Consider the following 19,242-nt stretch of genomic DNA (forward strand, 5'->3'; position numbering starts at 1 on the left):
TTAGCTTAACTAATAAAAGTCTTTTGCCCTTGAACAATAGACTTGGGTTCAAATCCCACCGATTTAAATAACAGAAAATCTAATATTTTAAAATTGTATCTAGAATAACCGGAAAGGTAGAATTTTCCTACCTTAGGGATTAAGGTCCTTCCCTTTTTGGTCGGTTGTGGGAGAGAATCAACATATTTTTTTCTGTTTAACTCCCCGCAATTCTTCCTCAACGGGGCTTGGGCAGAAATAAGAGACTTGAATAAGAAATCCATTAACGCCTAATGGGAAAGAGTAATTATCATGAAACATGTCATAGATTTTAAGTCTTATCACATTCATAAAAAAAAATCATTGTTGAACTACATATTTAGATAGTTGTTTGTTGATAAACTATAAAATTATGATTGACACTTTGTGTGATTGTAGTGCATATATATTTGACTACTAATTTGAATGGATATATGTAAAAAGGTCTTCTCTCTCCTTTTTTTTGTTTTGGTGGTGGGGTTGAAAGAGACAGATTGAGAGGATGATCTCCCTTATCAGGATTAACTTTACTTTCTTTCTCTTTGAAGTTTGGTGGAGGCTTGTCTTCAAGCTTGGAGTTTTCTTTCTTTTATGTGGATGCTTCTTGATATTAATGTTTGGTTATGTAGAAAGAGCGTATGTCAATCATGACTAAAATGGGCTCCACAAGAAAAAAAAAATCAGGAAATTCTTTTCAAGCTTCTTTGACCAGTGCTGAAGCTGAAACCTGAAACCTGAAACACTACTTTAAATTTTTTCTTTTCTTTTCTTTATCTGAAAGGCCAAATTTGATGCAAGGTGACCACCCCACTTTCTCTTGTAAGGGTGGGTTTTCCTCCTCAATGAGTGGAATATCAAAGAATTTTTAGATGCATATAATGTGAAAATTCAATGTCACTGTTTGTACGCATCACCCATAAAAAAAAAAAAGATCCAAGAAGGACTAGATGTGGCGGAATTTTTATAGTTCTAAAGGAGAAATGATTAATAGATTCCTTCAAGCTCTCTTTCAAATCATGGATCTAAAAGGCCTACGATCCTTTCTCATAGCATTGGAGCCTCACCCTCTATTTTGTTTTTTATATGATTTTTAATATATTCCACAAGTGTCAAGTGGGCATAGCTATTTGATCAAACTCTCAGGTATGAAAGCATATTGAATTTCAAGAGATTAAAAAGATCATTGACCCTAGAAAGTATTACTCTTCAAGTGTCTCTATGAACAACCGTTGTTGGATGTTGACCCAACTTCCCAATTTGGTGTTCAAGTGGCCACGTCCCTAACGAGCGATTGTCCTATTTGCTAAAATGCGTTTGTATTATGCATGAAATCACTTTCACGAATATATTTTTATACTGATTTTAGCAGTACCAAAAGCTGAGGATCTTATTAACAATCTTATCCTTTATTCCATTTCCATCTTTTTCAATTTTTTTCTCTTCTTCTCGTAGCTTTCATGTATGCCAATTAGATTACCATTTTTTTGTGATTTAGTTAACTAGATTTGATCAAATCCCTTGTCGTAATACACCAAAAAGAAACTCATTTTATATATCTTTTTTTGGTTCTTATAACAAATAAACAAGAGTTGTTATTCTTTTATAGAGCAGTAAAAGAAGACAAATGAAAGCTAGTTAAGAAGATAAGAACAAGTACATAGTTATTATAATTTGCTAAAATAGCTTTCGTATAAACACAAGTTGACACTTTGCTTTTACGGAACGGTCGCTACATTTTATTGGCGTGAAATTTAATATACATTTATAGCAATAAAATATTAATTAACACTTTATTAGTATTAGTGTGGGGCCGGACAACAGATGGACCGGATCCACCTGTTCACAGGAAGACTTAAGGCCCAAGCCGAAGAAGATAGTAGTCCAAGCCCAATAACGCAAAGCATCAATGTGCCAGAGAAGCCGCCGAGGAGGGTACAGCCCCCGGCTGGCCCAGAACTACACTAAGGAAAGGGGCAAAAGTGGCATAGGGATAATCTTGTAAGAAATCTGAAATATCTAGGAAAGGCTGCCCATACTACCTGCCCTAGACAGAGTTTTGCCTCTCACAGAGTCGTGTTTCTTTAGCCTACTCAACCACTCCCCAATAACTCGGGTCTAAAACTGATGGGACAAGTATCAGTCTTGAAAGGGTCGACCTTACACGTGGACGAAGGAAATTGAACGCATGCGAGTATAAAAGAAAAAATATGTAACCTGAAGAAGGGGGGCGGCCAGTCCCACGGAGAAGAAAAAAGGTGCTTCAAAGGAAAAGAGATTGGAACCATGCATAAATTTCTTAACAAAACCACAGCCGGGTAAACATGACTTAGCCTTTCGATCCCACTCTCTACAAATGATATTGTATGGGCCCATTTACGTGCGAACCCAACCCAACCGCGGTTCAACGCAAATCGTGTGCTTACAATTGGCGCCGTCTGTGGGAAAGGCTCGCGTGTTAGCTCGAGCGGTGGCGAGGTGGAGTTTCTGTCGAACAAGGGACTATGAGGATGCCTGTATCACCGGCAACACATTGTTGCTATTCCAACATAGGCTCCTGCTAGGGGCTACGTTCCACGGTGTCAACGACATGGGCAAGCCTAGGGGCTTCAAACATCAGGCCGACTTCTTCCACCTTATTCGAGGAGCAAAACCTTCGGAAGAAGAAGCATACAAGTTTTGGACAGAACCAAGGCCTTGCATGGTCCTCGGACCCAAGCCTCTGGGGAAACCAACTACTTAAAAAGAATCATACAAGTTTTGGACAGAACCAAGGCCTTGCATGGTCCTCGGACCCAAACCTCTGGGGAAACCAACTACTTAAAAAGAATCATACAAGTTTTGGACAGAACCAAGGCCTTGCATGGTCCTCGGACCCAAGCCTCTGGGGAAACCAACTACTTAAAAAGAATCATACAAGTTTTGGACAGAACCAAGGCCTTGCATGGTCCTCGGACCCAAGCCTCTGGGGAAACCAACTGCTTAAAAAGAATCATACAAGTTTTGGACAGAACCAAGGCCTTGCATGGTCCTCGGACCCAAGCCTCTGGGGAAACCAACTACTTAAAAAGAATCATACAAGTTTTGGACAAAACCAAGGCCTTGCATGGTCCTCGGACCCAAGCCTCTGGGGAAACCAACTGCTTAAAAAGAATCATACAAGTTTTGGACAGAACCAAGGCCTTACATGGTCCTCGGACCCAAGCCTCTGGGGAAACCAACTGCTTAAAAAGAATCATACAAGTTTTGGACAGAACCAAGGCCTTGCATGGTCCTCGGACCCAAGCCTCTGGGGAAACCAACTGCTTAAAAAGAATCATACAAGTTTTGGACAGAACCAAGGCCTTGCATGGTCCTCGGACCCAAGCCTCTGGGGAAACCAACTACTTAAAAAGAATCATACAAGTTTTGGACAGAACCAAGGCCTTGCATGGTCCTCGGACCCAAGCCTCTGGGGAAACCAACTGCTTAAAAAGAATCATACAAGTTTTGGACAGAACCAAGGCCTTGCATGGTCCTCGGACCCAAGCCTCTGGGGAAACCAACTGCTTAAAAAGAATCATACAAGTTTTGGACAGAACCAAGGCCTTGCATGGTCCTCGGACCCAAGCCTCTGGGGAAACCAAGTACACAAAAGCGCCATCGGAGCTCCCTAACTCCCAGTCGACTGCTCTGATGGATTATTTATAAATCATCAGCCTTGGACGACATTCACGCGCTTATCACAGAATGTCCAACTGATATCCCGGTTAGTTTCTTAAGTTTGATTTATTACAAATTATCGGTATAATGCCTGATAGTGCTGACAGATGAGATTTGATTAGATTATGCTTCAAAGTAGCTTTATCACAAATATTCTCAAAGCAACACATACATAGAGCACATTCGTTCATAAAGTTGTGTTGCCCATTAGATCAACGCTTAAAACATGCAAATCAATTTCCATTTTTATTACGATGAAGAAATAGTACAGTGTACAAATGAAAAGCTGGAATCAGCCCACGTCAAAGCTTACTACATAAGCAAGAAAAGAAAATACAAGAAAGCTGGAGAAAGCCGAGGAGGTATGTCGGAGGAAAGGTTGGCTACAGCTCCGAGACCTTATTCTTCCCCCGCACCCTTACATGCCCATAACTCAGGCAGCCAAAGAGACCCAACTTGAACCTGACACCGTTGAAGAAAAGGTGCAGGGAGTTGGAGGTGGTGGGGCTTTCTCTAAATATACACCTGCCGCAAAGCAGAGGCGCTGGTGGAGGAAAATCTTTCTTCTGCCATACCAAAGTGCTGGCATGAACAGAGCCTGCTTCGGATTTTGGCTAAAAGAGGGAGAGACGCCGTTCTCCCTCGGTGGAGATGGAGTATTCTCCTGAACTTGTGCTTCCTGTGCCCATACCTTACTGTTATAAGCCTCATGAAGACACGGCGCTTCTGCGGCGGAGACATTTCTTTCTTCCCAACCCTCACTTTCAACATGTTATGCCAAGAAGGGAGAACTCCGGATATGGAAGCTGTGATGTGGGAGAAAATCTGAAGGATTTGTGCGTATATAAAGCAACTTTCTCTCCTTCCCATTTATTGGAAAAGACAAGGTGATGGCAGTCAACTCATGTGGCGTCCCGAGAAACGCTACAGACAAAACAGTCCTGGCTCAACTTCCAACATCAACTGCAACCACAAGATTAAAGAGCCTCGTAAAGGCGCACTTCGGTCACCGTGACATCAAAGAGTACCACGTGGCCAGAAGCTGCAGAAATATCTCTTAATTCATGGGCTAGGTGGATTCGTGGCCCCGGGGCCGCTTTGTGTAAGGGCCCAGGTACTTTGGCCGACGCCGAGCAGTGGCCATGGCCGAGGACAACCACTGTTAGGCACCTTGGGAAATGCTCAAAGAAAAGGGAAAACCAAGTACTGATGCAGACATTGGTCTTGGACAAAACCTAAGGCTTGCATGGTCCTCGGACTCAGGCTAAAAGGGAAGACCAAGTACTGATGCAGACATTGGTCTCGGACAAAACCTAAGGCTTGCATGGTCCTCGGACCCAAGCTAAAAGGGAAAACCCAGTACCGATAAAAACCCAAGTCTCGGACTCAAGCCTAAAGGGAAAAATCAAGTACATAAGATAAAACGCATACGTCCTGAACAAAACCCAGGTTTTGCAAAGTCCTCGGACTCAGGCTGCTTGGGAAGTCAACTGCCCGAATGAAGAAATTTCTCGGCTTAAATACTGGAAAAGGTTAAGGCTCGCGTATCATGGAGATGGCAGAATGACCTAATGATCGCCAACCTAAGGAGGCTATTCATCCGGTGGGTAACGTGTCCTCGGATAACTACTTCTTACACCTTATCGAGCATTTAATGCCCATCACGGCTAATTTTAAGATAAGTCTCACTCCTCACTGGTCGGATTGTTATGTTGAATAATAATCTTGTTAAAGTTATCGTGGCATCTTTTTAGGAACGATTACCTTGGCCTTAGTTATTATTGATTCAAATGCTATACTATTATGCCGAGCAGCGCTTTCACATTTGTTAAAATATATAAACAAGACATACGAAATAGAGTAACAATCACTTTTATTAATATGAAAAATTGTTACAACATACAAGGAAGGGCTTAAACAAGCCTATAAAAAAAAAAAAAAATGAACTGCTAAAACAGTAACAACATCCGTAACACAAATAAGTAAACCATCAAGTGTCTTCTGAACTCGCCTTCAAAGTCTCTCTGAAATCTATGCCTCAGAACTGTTCATATCAGGAGAAGATCCTTATACAAAAATAATGAAGGAGAAGGAAGAAGAATTAGAAGACATGGAAGCACTTCAGCAAGCTCTTGTCACTGAAGAATGCAAGGGAAAAAGAAGATGGAGGACATGAGCGGGAAGGAGGAGAAGAAGAGGGAAGCAATGAAAAGAAAGTAAAAGGAGCAAAAGAGGGAGAAGGGGAGCCATATTAGGTATGCTCATGAGAGAGCGGATGGAGATGACAAGGGAAGTTTCCGACCCAGTCACACCGGAAGTAAGGTGTGACGAGTCCCTGCTTCGGATTTTGGCTAAAAGAATGGGGAGACAAATCTTGAGTCTCCGCCATCCTTGCCCTGACCGAACCATCTCAAGTTTTGTTAGGGCATGGCGTTTCTGGGAAAGGAAGGATTCATTCATGGCCGACTACTATGGTGGATGTGTTATTGGATTAGGAGTAACCAGATGGAAGAAGTGAACTATAAGAAGGGCCTAAGGGATTCAGATATGCAAGAATCACCTCTGGATCTCTCTCTTTATATAAGGGAGTAAAGCGGGGGCACGTAACCCGCTCTGATCCTCAAGGAAATCTGCGAATAAATGCGCATTCATTCCATTCCCCCACGTTATCAGTAACCGTAAGATTTGGGAGGCCTCGTAAAAGGAAGATATTAAAAGCACACTACGAATAACCGAACGGTATAAACGCATCACGCGCAAATCGAGGGAAACATCTCGTGGACCGGCACATTCCTTGGGGAGGTGAAAAGTCGCCGACGTTGATCAAGGGCCGAATTTAATGAGCCGCTATAAATGCTCGGTATTATCAAAACCCTCCTATCCAACTAAGGGGTCGGACAGCATGGTTTTGAGGGGCTATTGTGGGGCCCGACAACAGATGGACCGGATCCACCTGTTCACAGGAAGACTTAAGACCCAAGCCGAAGAAGATAGTAGTCCAAGCCCAATAACGCAAAGCATCAATGTGCCAGAGAAGCCGCCGAGGAGGGTACAGCCCCCGGCTGGCCCAGAACTACACTAAGGAAAGGGGCAAAAGTGGCATAGGGATAATCTTGTAAGAAATCTGAAATATCTAGGAAAGGCTGCCCATACTACCTGCCCTAGACAGAGTTTTGCCTCTCACAGAGTCGTGTTTCTTTAGCCTACTCAACCACTCCCCAATAATTCGGGTCTAAAACTGATGGGACAAGTATCAGTCTTGAAAGGGTCGACCCTACACGTGGACGAAGGAAATTGAACGCATGCGAGTATAAAAGAAAAAATATGTAACCTGAAGAAGGGGGGCGGCCAGTCCCACGGAGAAGAAAAAAGGTGCTTCAAAGGAAAAGAGATTGGAACCATGCATAAATTTCTTAACAAAACCACAGCCGGGTAAACATGACTTAGCCTTTCGATCCCACTCTCTACAAATGATATTGTATGGGCCCATTTACGTGCGAACCCAACCCAACCGCGGTTCAACGCAAATCGTGTGCTTACAATTAGTATTATATATTTATGATGAATTTGTATATGTAAATTGTTCACGAAATTATTATCTAGCAGAAAATCATTTGGAAAACATAGTATTTTTCGTATGACAAATTTTGTTTTCTACAATCAAATCCAAATATTCTTCAATCCCTTTAATATATATATATATATATAAATCCGAAACTTTTGAATCTCCCACAGTTTTCCACGTCACCACATCATTATTATTATTTTTAAATAAAATTATTTAACATTTATTTATCCCATACGTTGCCTAAAGAGAGTTGGAAACCAAAAATTATTCCCATACGTTGTCTAATAATAATTGGAAACCAATACGTTAACCAAAGAAGAGTTGAAAACTGATTACAACTCAACAAATTATCTACCGTCCTACAACTATAAATAAATAAATAAATATATATATATATATAATATACAATAACAACAATGTACAAGCTGAAAAAGAATGAAGAGCCATGATAATTGAAAGAGCTATATTTAGGATTTTCATTTTTGGCTTTTGCTTTTGCTACTGCTAATAGAATTAGACATACAATGAAGTTGGTGTGGCTGGCTGTTGCTAACATGCTCAAAGGTCAAGCATGGCTCCATGCAACCATATAATACCTATGGTATTTTTTTTTCATGGTTTAATTTTGCTATGGTATTGAATTACTGCTTTGCCTCAAGTCTCGCGTCTTAAGCTTGGTACCTTTTTTTTTTCATCTACATTATATATATTTTTTCTAATCTAAGTTCTTTTAATTCTTCTGTTACTCCATTTGGTTCTGGTGAACATGTCGGATATTTGAAATAGGTACGTTTGATTTTGCGCCTGTGATTGTTTTTAATCTTCTATGTCGAATTTTTTATTTGCTTTCATATGTGCTTTGAGATTTTTTTCTCTATCTTATTCTTTTGTTATGTTTAGGATTGATTTTCTTTTGAGTATTTGGGTTAATCTCCATATTTATATTGACATTGTTTTCGTGGGTTAAAATTTCTACTAATTTTTTTTTCTTTTATTCTACATGGTAGATAAAGCATCTCTATTTTTTTGGAGAAAAATCAAAGTTACAACCTATGTCTTCCAGTCTAGGGAACGATAAATTTTTATTTGGTATGTTATATATAAATTTGTTGAATTTGGTTTGGTTTTGAAATAGTATTTGGGGATTCTATAAATTTTTAAATTTTAAGTCTTGGGATTTTTGGTATTTGTGTCTCAGTAGATTGATCTTAATTCTTGACCTTAAATGCTTTTTATTTAGGTTCATGTGATTTTTTTTTCTTATTTAAAGCTATGATTTTTGGTTGATTAATTATTTGTTTGGATTAATTTCAATTAATTATTTATTTGGATTCAACATAAAAGATAATGGAATTAGGTATTATAATTTTGATATTGTTCCATGTTTTGAATTGTCTATATTATTATAACTAAGAGAAAGTCATATTGTTACTCAAATTTGAAACTTGGTATGTCTTCCTATCAGGGTCTTTGTTTATATATTTACAGTTTATATTAGTGTTGAGTATGTGTATGTGTGTGTATAACTATTGAGAGTTTTGCTTTATTAATTTAAGAATTGTAAATTACTTTGTAGATTTCGGTAACTATGCACTTGCAACTCAATAACGTTCAATGTTAGACAACACTTTTAAACTATGGAAAAATAAAGAAGTTAAATATTTCTTCATCTAAAAAAAAAAAAAAATTACTAACTAGCAAAATGTCTATTTACTCATTGTTGAATTTTTTTTCAGAGTTAATAATTTTTCCGTGTATCGTACGGGTTAGCGACTAGTGATTAATAGATTTCAAATCCTATTACATCTAACATAAAAAATACATATACCATAATAATTGTTACATTTGTTACAAGTGACACGTACTCCTAGATAGAAGCTAGTTCCACTTTGTTGCCAATGAACTCTCCTGGTCAAAAGGAATAATACATTAATTAATATACTTGGCATCAAAGTTTGCGCATAAGAATTGCCATTAGCTTTAGCCAAAAAAAGAAAAGAAAAATGAAGAGAGGCTATTTATAGCAATTTATGTATGGATGGTTGGGATTTTAATTTAATTTAATTTTTTTTTTTTGAAAATCGGATGGTTGGGATTGAATTTGAAAGGAAGTGGCAATGCTCTTCAAATCATGATTGGCAATTGGTACAATTCTTGAACTATGAAGGATTGGAGTTTTTTTTTTTTTTTGGGTGAGAATGATGAAGGATTGGAGTTGATAGAACCTTTCAGTGCCTTTTTGAATGTGCAATAACAATTAAAGTGGGTTCAATCCAGATCTTCTAGAGGGGAAATAATGGTGTCCCTCATAAACAGAGAAGAAAAAATTGAAGAAAGTTTGAGGACCCCCACATATCTACGATATAAATTGGGCACGCAAAAACATCTATCTATAGACTATCAGGTTTTCAAAGCCACATTTCTGATAGAGATAGTTCACTATTTTAAAACCTTAGGAGGATGAGCTCAAAATAAAGAGAAAAATGCATCAAAAATTTTCAAATGATTTATTATCTTTTTTAGTTTCAGCCATTGAGTGCCATAGGACCAGGCTTAAGTAAAATTTATTATTCTTTGACCAAATAGTTTTTTTTTTCATATTTTTGAAGGGAAAAAAAAAAAAAGCTCATTATTATTGTTATTATTATTATTTCTTTTTTTGAGAAGACAAGAGTATATTATTTAATTAGACTGATTAAGGGAGCTTGACAGTGGATTAGACTTAGATGCTTTTTCCTTGATAGTTGGTGTAAAAATTTGACTTTCTTTGAAAATAATGTGATTTGACACAGGAAAAAAAAAAAAATTAATGCTTGTTTTTTTGGGGGGGCTAAGTATAGATGAAAGATATTGGACCATTGACATAAATCTAACAAAAGGAAGGAGGACGCGGCCAAGCCATAAGGTCATTGGCATTATTATAGCTATAGGATATGGTAAAATGTCTTGTCCCATCCCGGTTCAATGCCAATTTTTCCACCCCAAAGAGGAGATGAATATCTAAATCTATCTAGTCTTGAGTGTATGTGTGTGTGTATGTATCATATTTTAAATTAATTTTTTTTTTATAAATATTCTATTACCATCTCCAAACCGTCACTCTCTCTCTCTCTCTTTGCAAAGATTGTAAATGAATTGAGTTTTTTATGAACTACTTAGAGTTAGCCTAGAATAATGCTTGTTTATGTTCCCTTATCTAGTAAATGAGTTAAGTTCAAACTTAAGTTTAGGGTCAACTATTAAACAAGTCAAACTTAAACATAATAATGTGTTTGTGAACAAATTCGTAAGTATGAGGCTCTATATATATAATGTATTTTCAACTATTATTTATTATTAGTATCAATTTGTGAAGTAGTAAAAATTTTTTGGTCATATCGTTTACTATATATGAGAAAATAATAAATTAATCAAGTAACTTATAAACAAGCTTAAGCTTGTTCAAAAAAAGAAAACAAACCAAAATTGAACATATAATCTAGTTCAGTAATAAGCTTGAACTCGTCTCATGTTTGAAGTAAAATTAAATGAATAATTTTAAACTTATAATACTTTGCTTGACTTGACCATTCACAGCCCTACTCACTAATGTCCCTCCCTTTCTCCCATTATTTCTAGCGCCATCTCAATTTGGAAAGGCAAAATGTTTCCACCACAGACCACACCCCACCTTGATTTTCCTTACTTGTGTACTATGGGAGTTTTGTCCATCCCAAAGGAGATGAGATACCCATAGTCCAGCCTCAATCTGCCCCTAATTGATACTTCTTAAACAATGTCATAAATTTGCTAATAAAAGTCATTTATGATAGTTTGACCTAAATATTGGTGTTTGAGCTCTTTTGGGTGGAGATATACGAGGTACATTTTAGATGAGTACAATCGATAGCTTCTAAAAGAGTTACAAATATGAAATAGGATCCTCTCCATTCGAAGTAAAATGAAAAAAGTTTATTTCACGGTTTAGATTTCATTTACTGAATTTGATAGTATACAAACTACAAAGTAACATGTCATTTTAAATTTTTAAATTATACGACATTAGATACATCTCTAGATTTGTAATATTTAATTTGAATCATGAGTGAATCCATATCAAAGGAATATAATTATTTTCCTACAATATTACCATTCGTTTCCACCTTAAACAGATATGTGAAAGGAATGGAAATTTGTGTTCATGGAAAGTTATTCAAGAGCTGTATGGGCGAATGGAAAGTTCTTCTTAGTCCATCGAATTTGCCACAACTAATTGTCACAACTTGATGATATGGGCGATTATAATTGGTGAGACATAACTTTTTATATACCACCCACAGTTACACTCACACATATTAAGATTACGACAAAAATTATTAAAAATTTGTGTTAAAGAATGACAAAAATTATTATACAAAAGTTGTGTCCACTTTGTTTTCAAAGAATGTGCCAAAGGCCAAGTATTTCTCTTCTATCCAGATTGTAAATCTACAACATACTGGTCGATTGCGGCAAATGCCTTTTATCATTTTCTGATTACAGATTTGACACTTCTTTTTAACCTTACTTGATGAGAGAAATCTCCTTGGATGAGGCACGCCAAATGGTGGCTGTTGTATGGAAATCAGGTTTATTTAGAACTTTGGGGAAATTTCAATAGCGAGTGCAATGGTTACATCCTTGATATCGAGGGGCATAGGATCCTGTTGTTGACATAGAGGATTGGAGTAGCACTTACTACGACAAAATCATATGCCCCTTTTCTTCTTCTTTTTATAGAAGAAAAAAAAAAGTAAGTGGGGATACACTTTCTTATTTAAACGTTATCATAATAGCATATTAGCGTCGAGGGCAGAGCCATGTAGAGAGTTGCCCCTCCCCCCCAAATTTTTTTAAAACACTCCAACAATAGGTAAAAATAAAACCCATTCAATTTTTTAAAGAGCTGGCCCTTCCAAAAACAAAGTGTTGGCCTCCCCACCTTCAACACGTGAATGTTTGCCTCTTTGTAGCTCCATTTTACATCGGCCCTCCAAACACAAATTCCTGACTTCGCCCCTGTTAACATTCTACCCTCCAAGTTCAAATCTACAAAAGATAGAAATGCTAATCCATAGTTATTATCTGTTCAACGAGGATGCTAGTGGGTATTGAACTAAGGGCATGAGAATCATATACTCCTTTTATGAACTCTTTAATTTGTAAATTTTCAAGTAATAAATTAAAAGCCTTTTGGAAAAGTTACAAATTCTCAAAGCCTTTCTTTACTAGGTCAAACAATCACTCTCATTTTTAGCAATTTTGTAATAGCACGTTAATACCTTGAGAACTTCTAATGTCAACTAATCTACCTCGAATTTCTTTCCTTGACACTTGACACACTATTATTATTTATTAAAAGCATACATGCAACTGCTGCAAGTAACTAAAGCTTTCACTTGGAAAAATCCGACAATGTTGTACTCATTGGTTATGTTTCCTCACAATTTTTGAATCAAAGAGGAGGGAGAGAGAGATTCTAGCACTCCATCCAAATGAAGTCAAATATTAGGTTTGTGTCAAAACAAAAAGGCTTTTGTTTTTACGTAAGTTTTGTGCCCACAATTTCCAAACACTTTAGGTACACATCTTTATCTTCACTTTTGACATGAATTAAAATTATATAACCTCTTAACGTGTCATGTTTAGCAACACAACAGTGTCTCGTGCCCTTCACATGAATAAATAGCTCAACAAAGTTTTCCTCCACGAGTTTTGACGTGTTTCTTCGAAACACATATTTATTACATTTTTAATCTAATTCAGTTGTCATTAAATAAAGTTAGTGTTAATCTATGTCTATGCTATATGACATGTAGCTTCTAATATAATAAAAAGATTATATTAATAGTTTAATGCAATCACTTCTGTGATCCGATCGGATTTATATGTACAGAGTTCCATAGGCTTACTATCAAATTTGAATTTACGTGATTATATTTCCAAGTAAATTTTCATGCTAAATTAAGCTTCATATTGCTTATTACAAGATGCACAAATACAGATGTAGGTACGACACAACGACACGAACAAATTTTAAAAAATTATAACATGAAACAATAAGTATGACACGAGTACAGCACTCTAAATAAAATGTTTATACATTCTAAACATAACTTGTACCATTATAAAATCAAGATTAATAGGGAAAAAGGGCATTATATTTTGAGAAAGAAAACTTAAAAAGAATAGTAGTGGAAATTTATTAATAAAAGTGGTGAAGCAGAGAGAGCATACTTTAGTGGTTGACCTCGTGCTTAGTTCAGCCATGAATGTGCTTAACAGACAAAAAAGTAGAGAGAAAAAAATATCCAAAAAAAAAAAAAAATCAAAAAACCCAAAAACCCTTTTGTGTGGCTTCACCGACTTTTATATTTTTTCTCTCTCATCACTCCACTTCACCCACTGGACCAGCACCTACCTGACAATTAGTTGGGTTTCGTTGTTTGTTTCCTTGTATGTATATGTGTGTGTTATAGCTTGTGATCTCTGCCCCTCCACTAATATTAAACAACAATGATATTATTATTAATAAAATGCATGATTTTGTACATTGAATATTTTTAATGTGTACAAGGGGCATTAATGTATTCCACCACCCATACGGTACACGTGGCCCACACACTCAATGATCAGGTGGTGGGTCAGAGCTTGAGATGGGTCTTAACCAATCAAGCCCAAAGAAGCTTAACTTTTGTCATTGCAACATATTATTATGTATATGTGCTTAGTAAACAGTATAATGCATGTGCTAACCAAATGGGGTTGATGTGCTTATTCACTCAGGACCACATAATTTGGTGAATATTTATCTGCGAAATGATGGATTTTGATATATGTCTAGTAGGTAAGATAGGTCCATCAAAATGGGTCGTTTAACTCATCAAACGGCTAAGATTGAGAGTCATTCAGATTATCGTCCTTGTGTAACGTCACTATCATATATATATTTTTTAAAAAAAAATTTGTTTGTAATTTCACTTTTTCTCAAGGGGACAGGGATGGTTGCTCAAAAAGAAAAATAAAAGGCAAACTGAGAAGATATAATTAAAAAGCAGAGGCTATCATTCATTAGCAATGGTCACCCAAGGGACTATTCCCACCGTAAGCACTATGGATAAGCTAAGCTCTCTAATAAGTACTGAAACTCCAATGTTCTTTTTATGGCTTCTGTTCAACGCCACACCCTTCTTATCCCTAACTGTCCTCTTTGCCAAGTAAACCGACCCAATTTGACCCGTATGAGAGAGATAGATAGAAGAGATGCCCCCAATTGCCTTTAGACCAGTGGCAAGAAAAAAAAAAAAAAAAAAAAAACCATATTGGGTTTGGTCCACTTGGGTACAGAGCTACGAACGGATCATCGACAGGAAAGAAAGCCGAAGCTTTGCTTCCCATCACTTGTTCAATTGCACAGTCAGATCCCACTTTCATGATAAGCTTACTTTTTACTACCCTGCCAGAGAGAATACCAACAAAGCAGGCAGATAGATTTCCATCTTAATTATGAGAGAGAGTGAGAGAGATAGAGAGTCCATTGTGGACTTGGCTGCTTTATAACGCAAACGCAGGGGGGTTGTGACAAATCATCAAACTTATAGGTCCCACCTCCCCGACCTATTGAAAGTAGAAGAAACCATATACTGATGGAGTACATGAAGAAGTCAGAAACCAACTCAAATACTCAAAATTCAGCTAAGTTAAACCCCAAACAAAGAGTGAGATTGACACTGGCTTGAGCTTTGGCATTCCAGATTGATTATTTTTAAATTTGAAAGTCTCCTCCAAGGATTTGAGAGAAGATCAGGACCATGATCCAATGCCCCAAAGTGAATTTGGGATTCTCTGATGATATGTGAAACGGAATCACACATGTTTGAGAAGATGAAAAGGGGGTCCTGCAACGTGTACTTGTGCAACACTTCCCATACATCATTAATGGGCCTCACAGTCAATTTGATCATTCCACATCCAGAAAAAAGAGGCAAAGACACAGTCCCACTAAGTATATATATGGCATATGGTCCATGCATATTTTGGCATTTATTACTCATCTCACATTTGCTAACAATAACAATAATAAATTCAACAGTCAGGTGCTACAACACATCTGAAAAGAACAAACACTTAGAAGGAGAAAGAGAAAGAGAAAGAGATGCATCAACCTGGGCATTTAGTTCTCAGCAGCTACAGCTTAAACTAACTACCATTTGAATCAAAATAAACAGACTAAGTTTTTTTTTTCTTTTTTTTGGAGTGAACACTAGCTCCTGCTTCTCTACTGGCGGCATGGAAGAGAACTTCGAAAATTCACCATTCTGAACCCCCAATTCTTCAAGACCGATCTCCATCTCTTCATTGAAGGATAAATAATATGATCCAGGTTAAACTGATAATTTAAATTCTCAATGCAGCTTGACAATCGCTCCCCCCTTCTCTTCTGGCAACCTTCGTTTATGATAAAAACGAATATGAAAGCAAAAGAAACATAAAATTTAGAAGCATACCAATAGAACGATATTGGACGATCCAATACCTTGCTTCTGCTTTGAATGCTCTTGCACCTGCCCAAGCCAGGAACACGACTTGTTCAATCCTTATTTGTTTGACATACAGGGATTTCAGGGACCTTCAAGCGGGTCATGTAAAAGTCACCCGCCATCTTCAATTTTCCCATAAAAATGTTTTCAACTTGCTCGGTAGCCGCCTAACAGCCAATTGACTTCTTTTAATGCAAGATGGTTACAAAGTTTGGGGCATCATCCCTTGGCCCTTCAAGAGACCGATACATGTATAATATGTCAAAAGGATCATCAATGTGCTCCTCACATTCTCCCCTGATCAATTCCCCTTCATCCCTGATCACTTCCACCACCAGATGGGGCAATGCTCGAGCAATCTCACGACAACCTTGGGGAGATAACCTACACGAAGACATCCAGAGGAACCTCATATTGTAGTAGTGATGCAAACCAGAACGCAAAGCGTCATCCCCAAATGGGCTATCCCTGATCTCAAGCTTTTGCAGTCTAGGACAGCCCTCAAGCACATATTTAAGTCCCCTGTCACTATCTCCAGCAAAAGCAACTGACAATGTTCGAACCAATTTCCCATATGTTCCAATATAACTGAAAGCTTGATCGGTCAGTAAACCAGACACAGCAAGACGAGTGAGCTTCTTACAGTTCTTAACAATGGCTCCGAAACCTTCATCCATTGGTTCACCAGTCACATGGTCAGGACGGTGTCGCCCCATTATACAGAGACGGAACACTTCAAGATCCGGGCAGTTGTTTGACATGGCTACCACAGCTGCATTTGTCATGTGCTGACAGAAGTACAAAATCGATTGTAATTTCCTACAACCCTCAGAAATCGCTTGGAGTCCCACATCAGAAACAGGGCCCTCACTATCCTCCCGTGCATCAATAGGAAAAACCCGAAGCTCGCGCAAGTCCTTGCAAGTTGCAGCTGCCGCTTGAAGCCCTTCATCACAAATTGAATCAAGCACCTGCATTACAAAACCAAAAGTAAGCTTTCAAAATCCATAACTTGATCACAATTTTGCCACGAAAAAATCCAACACACAAAAACTCACCCAAAATGTCTGCAGTTTGTGGCAGTGAAATATGACCGTCTTGAGTTGCTCCGCATTAATATTCGCATAGCTCAAATTGAGAGAAGTCAGATTAGCACAAACAGCATAGATAGCCGACAAGTAATCCGGCGCAATGTCCCTAAAACCCGATAAACAAACCAATGACTTGCACGCAGCAAAAGCAGACTCATAATCGGGCTCCTGATCACTGTGAGCTACACCCTCGGCCAGACTGAACGACCCGGTTCCAAGATGAGTAAGCTGTGGAGCTCGCACCATCAATCGATACAGCTGCCCAATCGAAACAAAGCGGTTCAACCTCAGCTTCTTCAAAGATGGAGACCTGATCACCAACCTCTCCAATGCCTCAAAATTTATTGGGCTCTCAACACAATCAAATATCAAAGATTCCAAACAGGTTATTCCACTCTCCGGAAACTCCCCTATCCAATCCATATCAGATTCCGCAACCTCGGATTCAATCAGATCAAGCACTCTCAGTTGTCTGAAATTCCACAAATTTAAAATAAATAAATTTATTAATTTATTAAAAAAAAAAAAACATCTACATAGATTAGTACCAACTATAGCTTTATTACCACTCTAAGCTTTATTCGCACACCTAAAATTCCAATTATATAGGACTATTCTCAACATTTACTACTTAGGGTTCGATTACTAAAATTAATAAACAAATATATCTAAATTTGACAACCAACCATAATAACAGATCTGCATTCAAAATGATAACACAAATAGAAACCCTAATTAAAAATTAAAAATATTCAGATAGATCTAGTAGTACTATACTAGTACCTGCACTTCTTGGCTATTACGGCGAGGCCACGTGTACCAAAGCCGTCGCAACAAACAAGGACGAGTTCTTTGAAGTAAGGGAAATACTCAGCGAGATGTTTCAGATCTTCGTCGGTGACCGACATGCGTTTCAGGTAGACTTTTTCGAGCCAAGGATAGGCGGAGCCCAAGGCGGCGACCCACGGCGCGAAGTGGGCCCCCCATTCCGGCGGCATGAGGTTGAAATCGGCGAACCTCGGCCTGCCCTTGATGGCCACGGCCCGGACCCGGGAGAACCGGGCAGTGGCCCGTCTGGGCGAGACGGAGTAACAGTTCCCGATGAAGAGCTCGGATCGGGTCAGGGCCTCGACCCGACACCACGACTTGCAGACCAATGAGGCGGCGTTGCGGTCCCGCCGGGAGGTGAGGAACTGGAGCACGTTTTCGAGGACGTTCTCGAGGACTTGGTCCGGGTACGGAGCCTGGAACTCCATGGGATTCAAACCCGTGACATGACCCGACCCGGTCACGCAGTTCCGGGTCTTGCTTGACGACTCGGCGATGTCCGCTCCCCGAAGATCCAACGGTGGAGATCGATCGTCGTCTTTGGACATTTCAGTCCTCTCCTCTCTCATGTGACACCTAATTCTCTCACTCTCTCTCTCTCTCTCTCTCTCTCTAAATCTCTATCTCTCTCTCTCTATATTTCTGATCTAGGTTTTGATAAAGAAAGAGCTTTTAATTTAGATCGTGAAGTTGAGGTGTTGAAATTTTTTAGAGACAGACAGAGAGAGAGAGAGAGAGAGTTGAGAGATGCTTAACTAGTAGAGACTGGTACTACTACCAAAGGCGTCGCAACAGTGAGGTTATTCTTGATTCAGTTTTATATGTAAGATAATTGAGGAAAATATATAAACTATTATAGTATATCGAAAGGGAAATTTTCTCTCTCTCTCTCTCTCTGTGTTGTAAGTTGTGGATGAAGCCCTTATTTTTTGAGCTATTTATAGCCTTGTCTAGTGAGTTTTCAATATATCTACTACAGACCCACTCAACTTTGAACTTTCCCACTTTTTTTTTTTTTTTTTGGTTGGGCTTAAAGCTAGTTCAAAAGCAAGCTTAGAGTACGTAATTAAAGTTCAATTAAGTTAATAAATTTAAGTGGACATTCAGATCTCATTGCTATTAAGTTTTTTTTAATAGCATTCATTGTCTAAATAAATAGGAAGATTATCATTTACTACGTTAAACAATTAAATCAATGAGTTATTATTGACCATTTAATTAGGAAGTATTTCTAAGATATGATGGAATTAATTAATCTATATAATTAATGTATTTTATTTTATTTTGAGATGGTTCTTTTTATAATTTTTTTTTTTTATTTGAGATAGAATTCTATTCAAGAATAATCTATGAAGGCTTGAACTTCAGCTCTTAATAATGAGTAATAAAAGTGAATTCATGACTATTAAAGGATGTTTAAGAATAAGAATATACCCCAAGAACAAGAATATTTCTTAATTTTCAAATGTATTGTTATTAT

General features: G+C 37.9%; 1 protein-coding gene across 1 annotated transcript; it reads right to left on the reverse strand.

Annotated features, from left to right (window-relative positions):
• Positions 1–15,305: 15,305 nt before the first annotated feature.
• LOC126700156 (transport inhibitor response 1-like protein) lies at positions 15,306–18,645 on the reverse strand. The gene is made up of 3 exons (XM_050398172.1): positions 17,718–18,645; positions 16,902–17,406; positions 15,306–16,814 (listed from the first exon to the last, which is right to left on the reverse strand). The coding sequence occupies exons 1-3, from the start codon at positions 18,329–18,331 to the stop codon at positions 16,032–16,034; spliced, it is 1,902 nt and encodes a 633-aa protein (XP_050254129.1). The 5' UTR covers positions 18,332–18,645; the 3' UTR covers positions 15,306–16,031.
• Between the last annotated feature and the right edge of the window lie 597 nt (positions 18,646–19,242).

The sequence above is a fragment of the Quercus robur genome, chromosome 9 (genome assembly GCF_932294415.1).
Source record: "Quercus robur chromosome 9, dhQueRobu3.1, whole genome shotgun sequence".
NCBI lineage: Eukaryota > Viridiplantae > Streptophyta > Magnoliopsida > Fagales > Fagaceae > Quercus > Quercus robur.

What these genes read in the sequence shown, in the direction of transcription:
- LOC126700156 (XM_050398172.1), bottom strand. Translation starts at nt 18,331, where the DNA reads ATGAGAGAGGAGAGGACTGAAATGTCCAAAGACGACGATCGATCTCCA. An exon ending in GTAATAGCCAAGAAGTGCAG is followed by an intron (nt 17,407 to 17,717) that starts GTACTAGTATAG and finishes GTGGAATTTCAG; the next exon opens with ACAACTGAGAGTGCTTGATC. An exon ending in ACAAACTGCAGACATTTTGG is followed by an intron (nt 16,815 to 16,901) that starts GTGAGTTTTTGT and finishes TTTGTAATGCAG; the next exon opens with GTGCTTGATTCAATTTGTGA.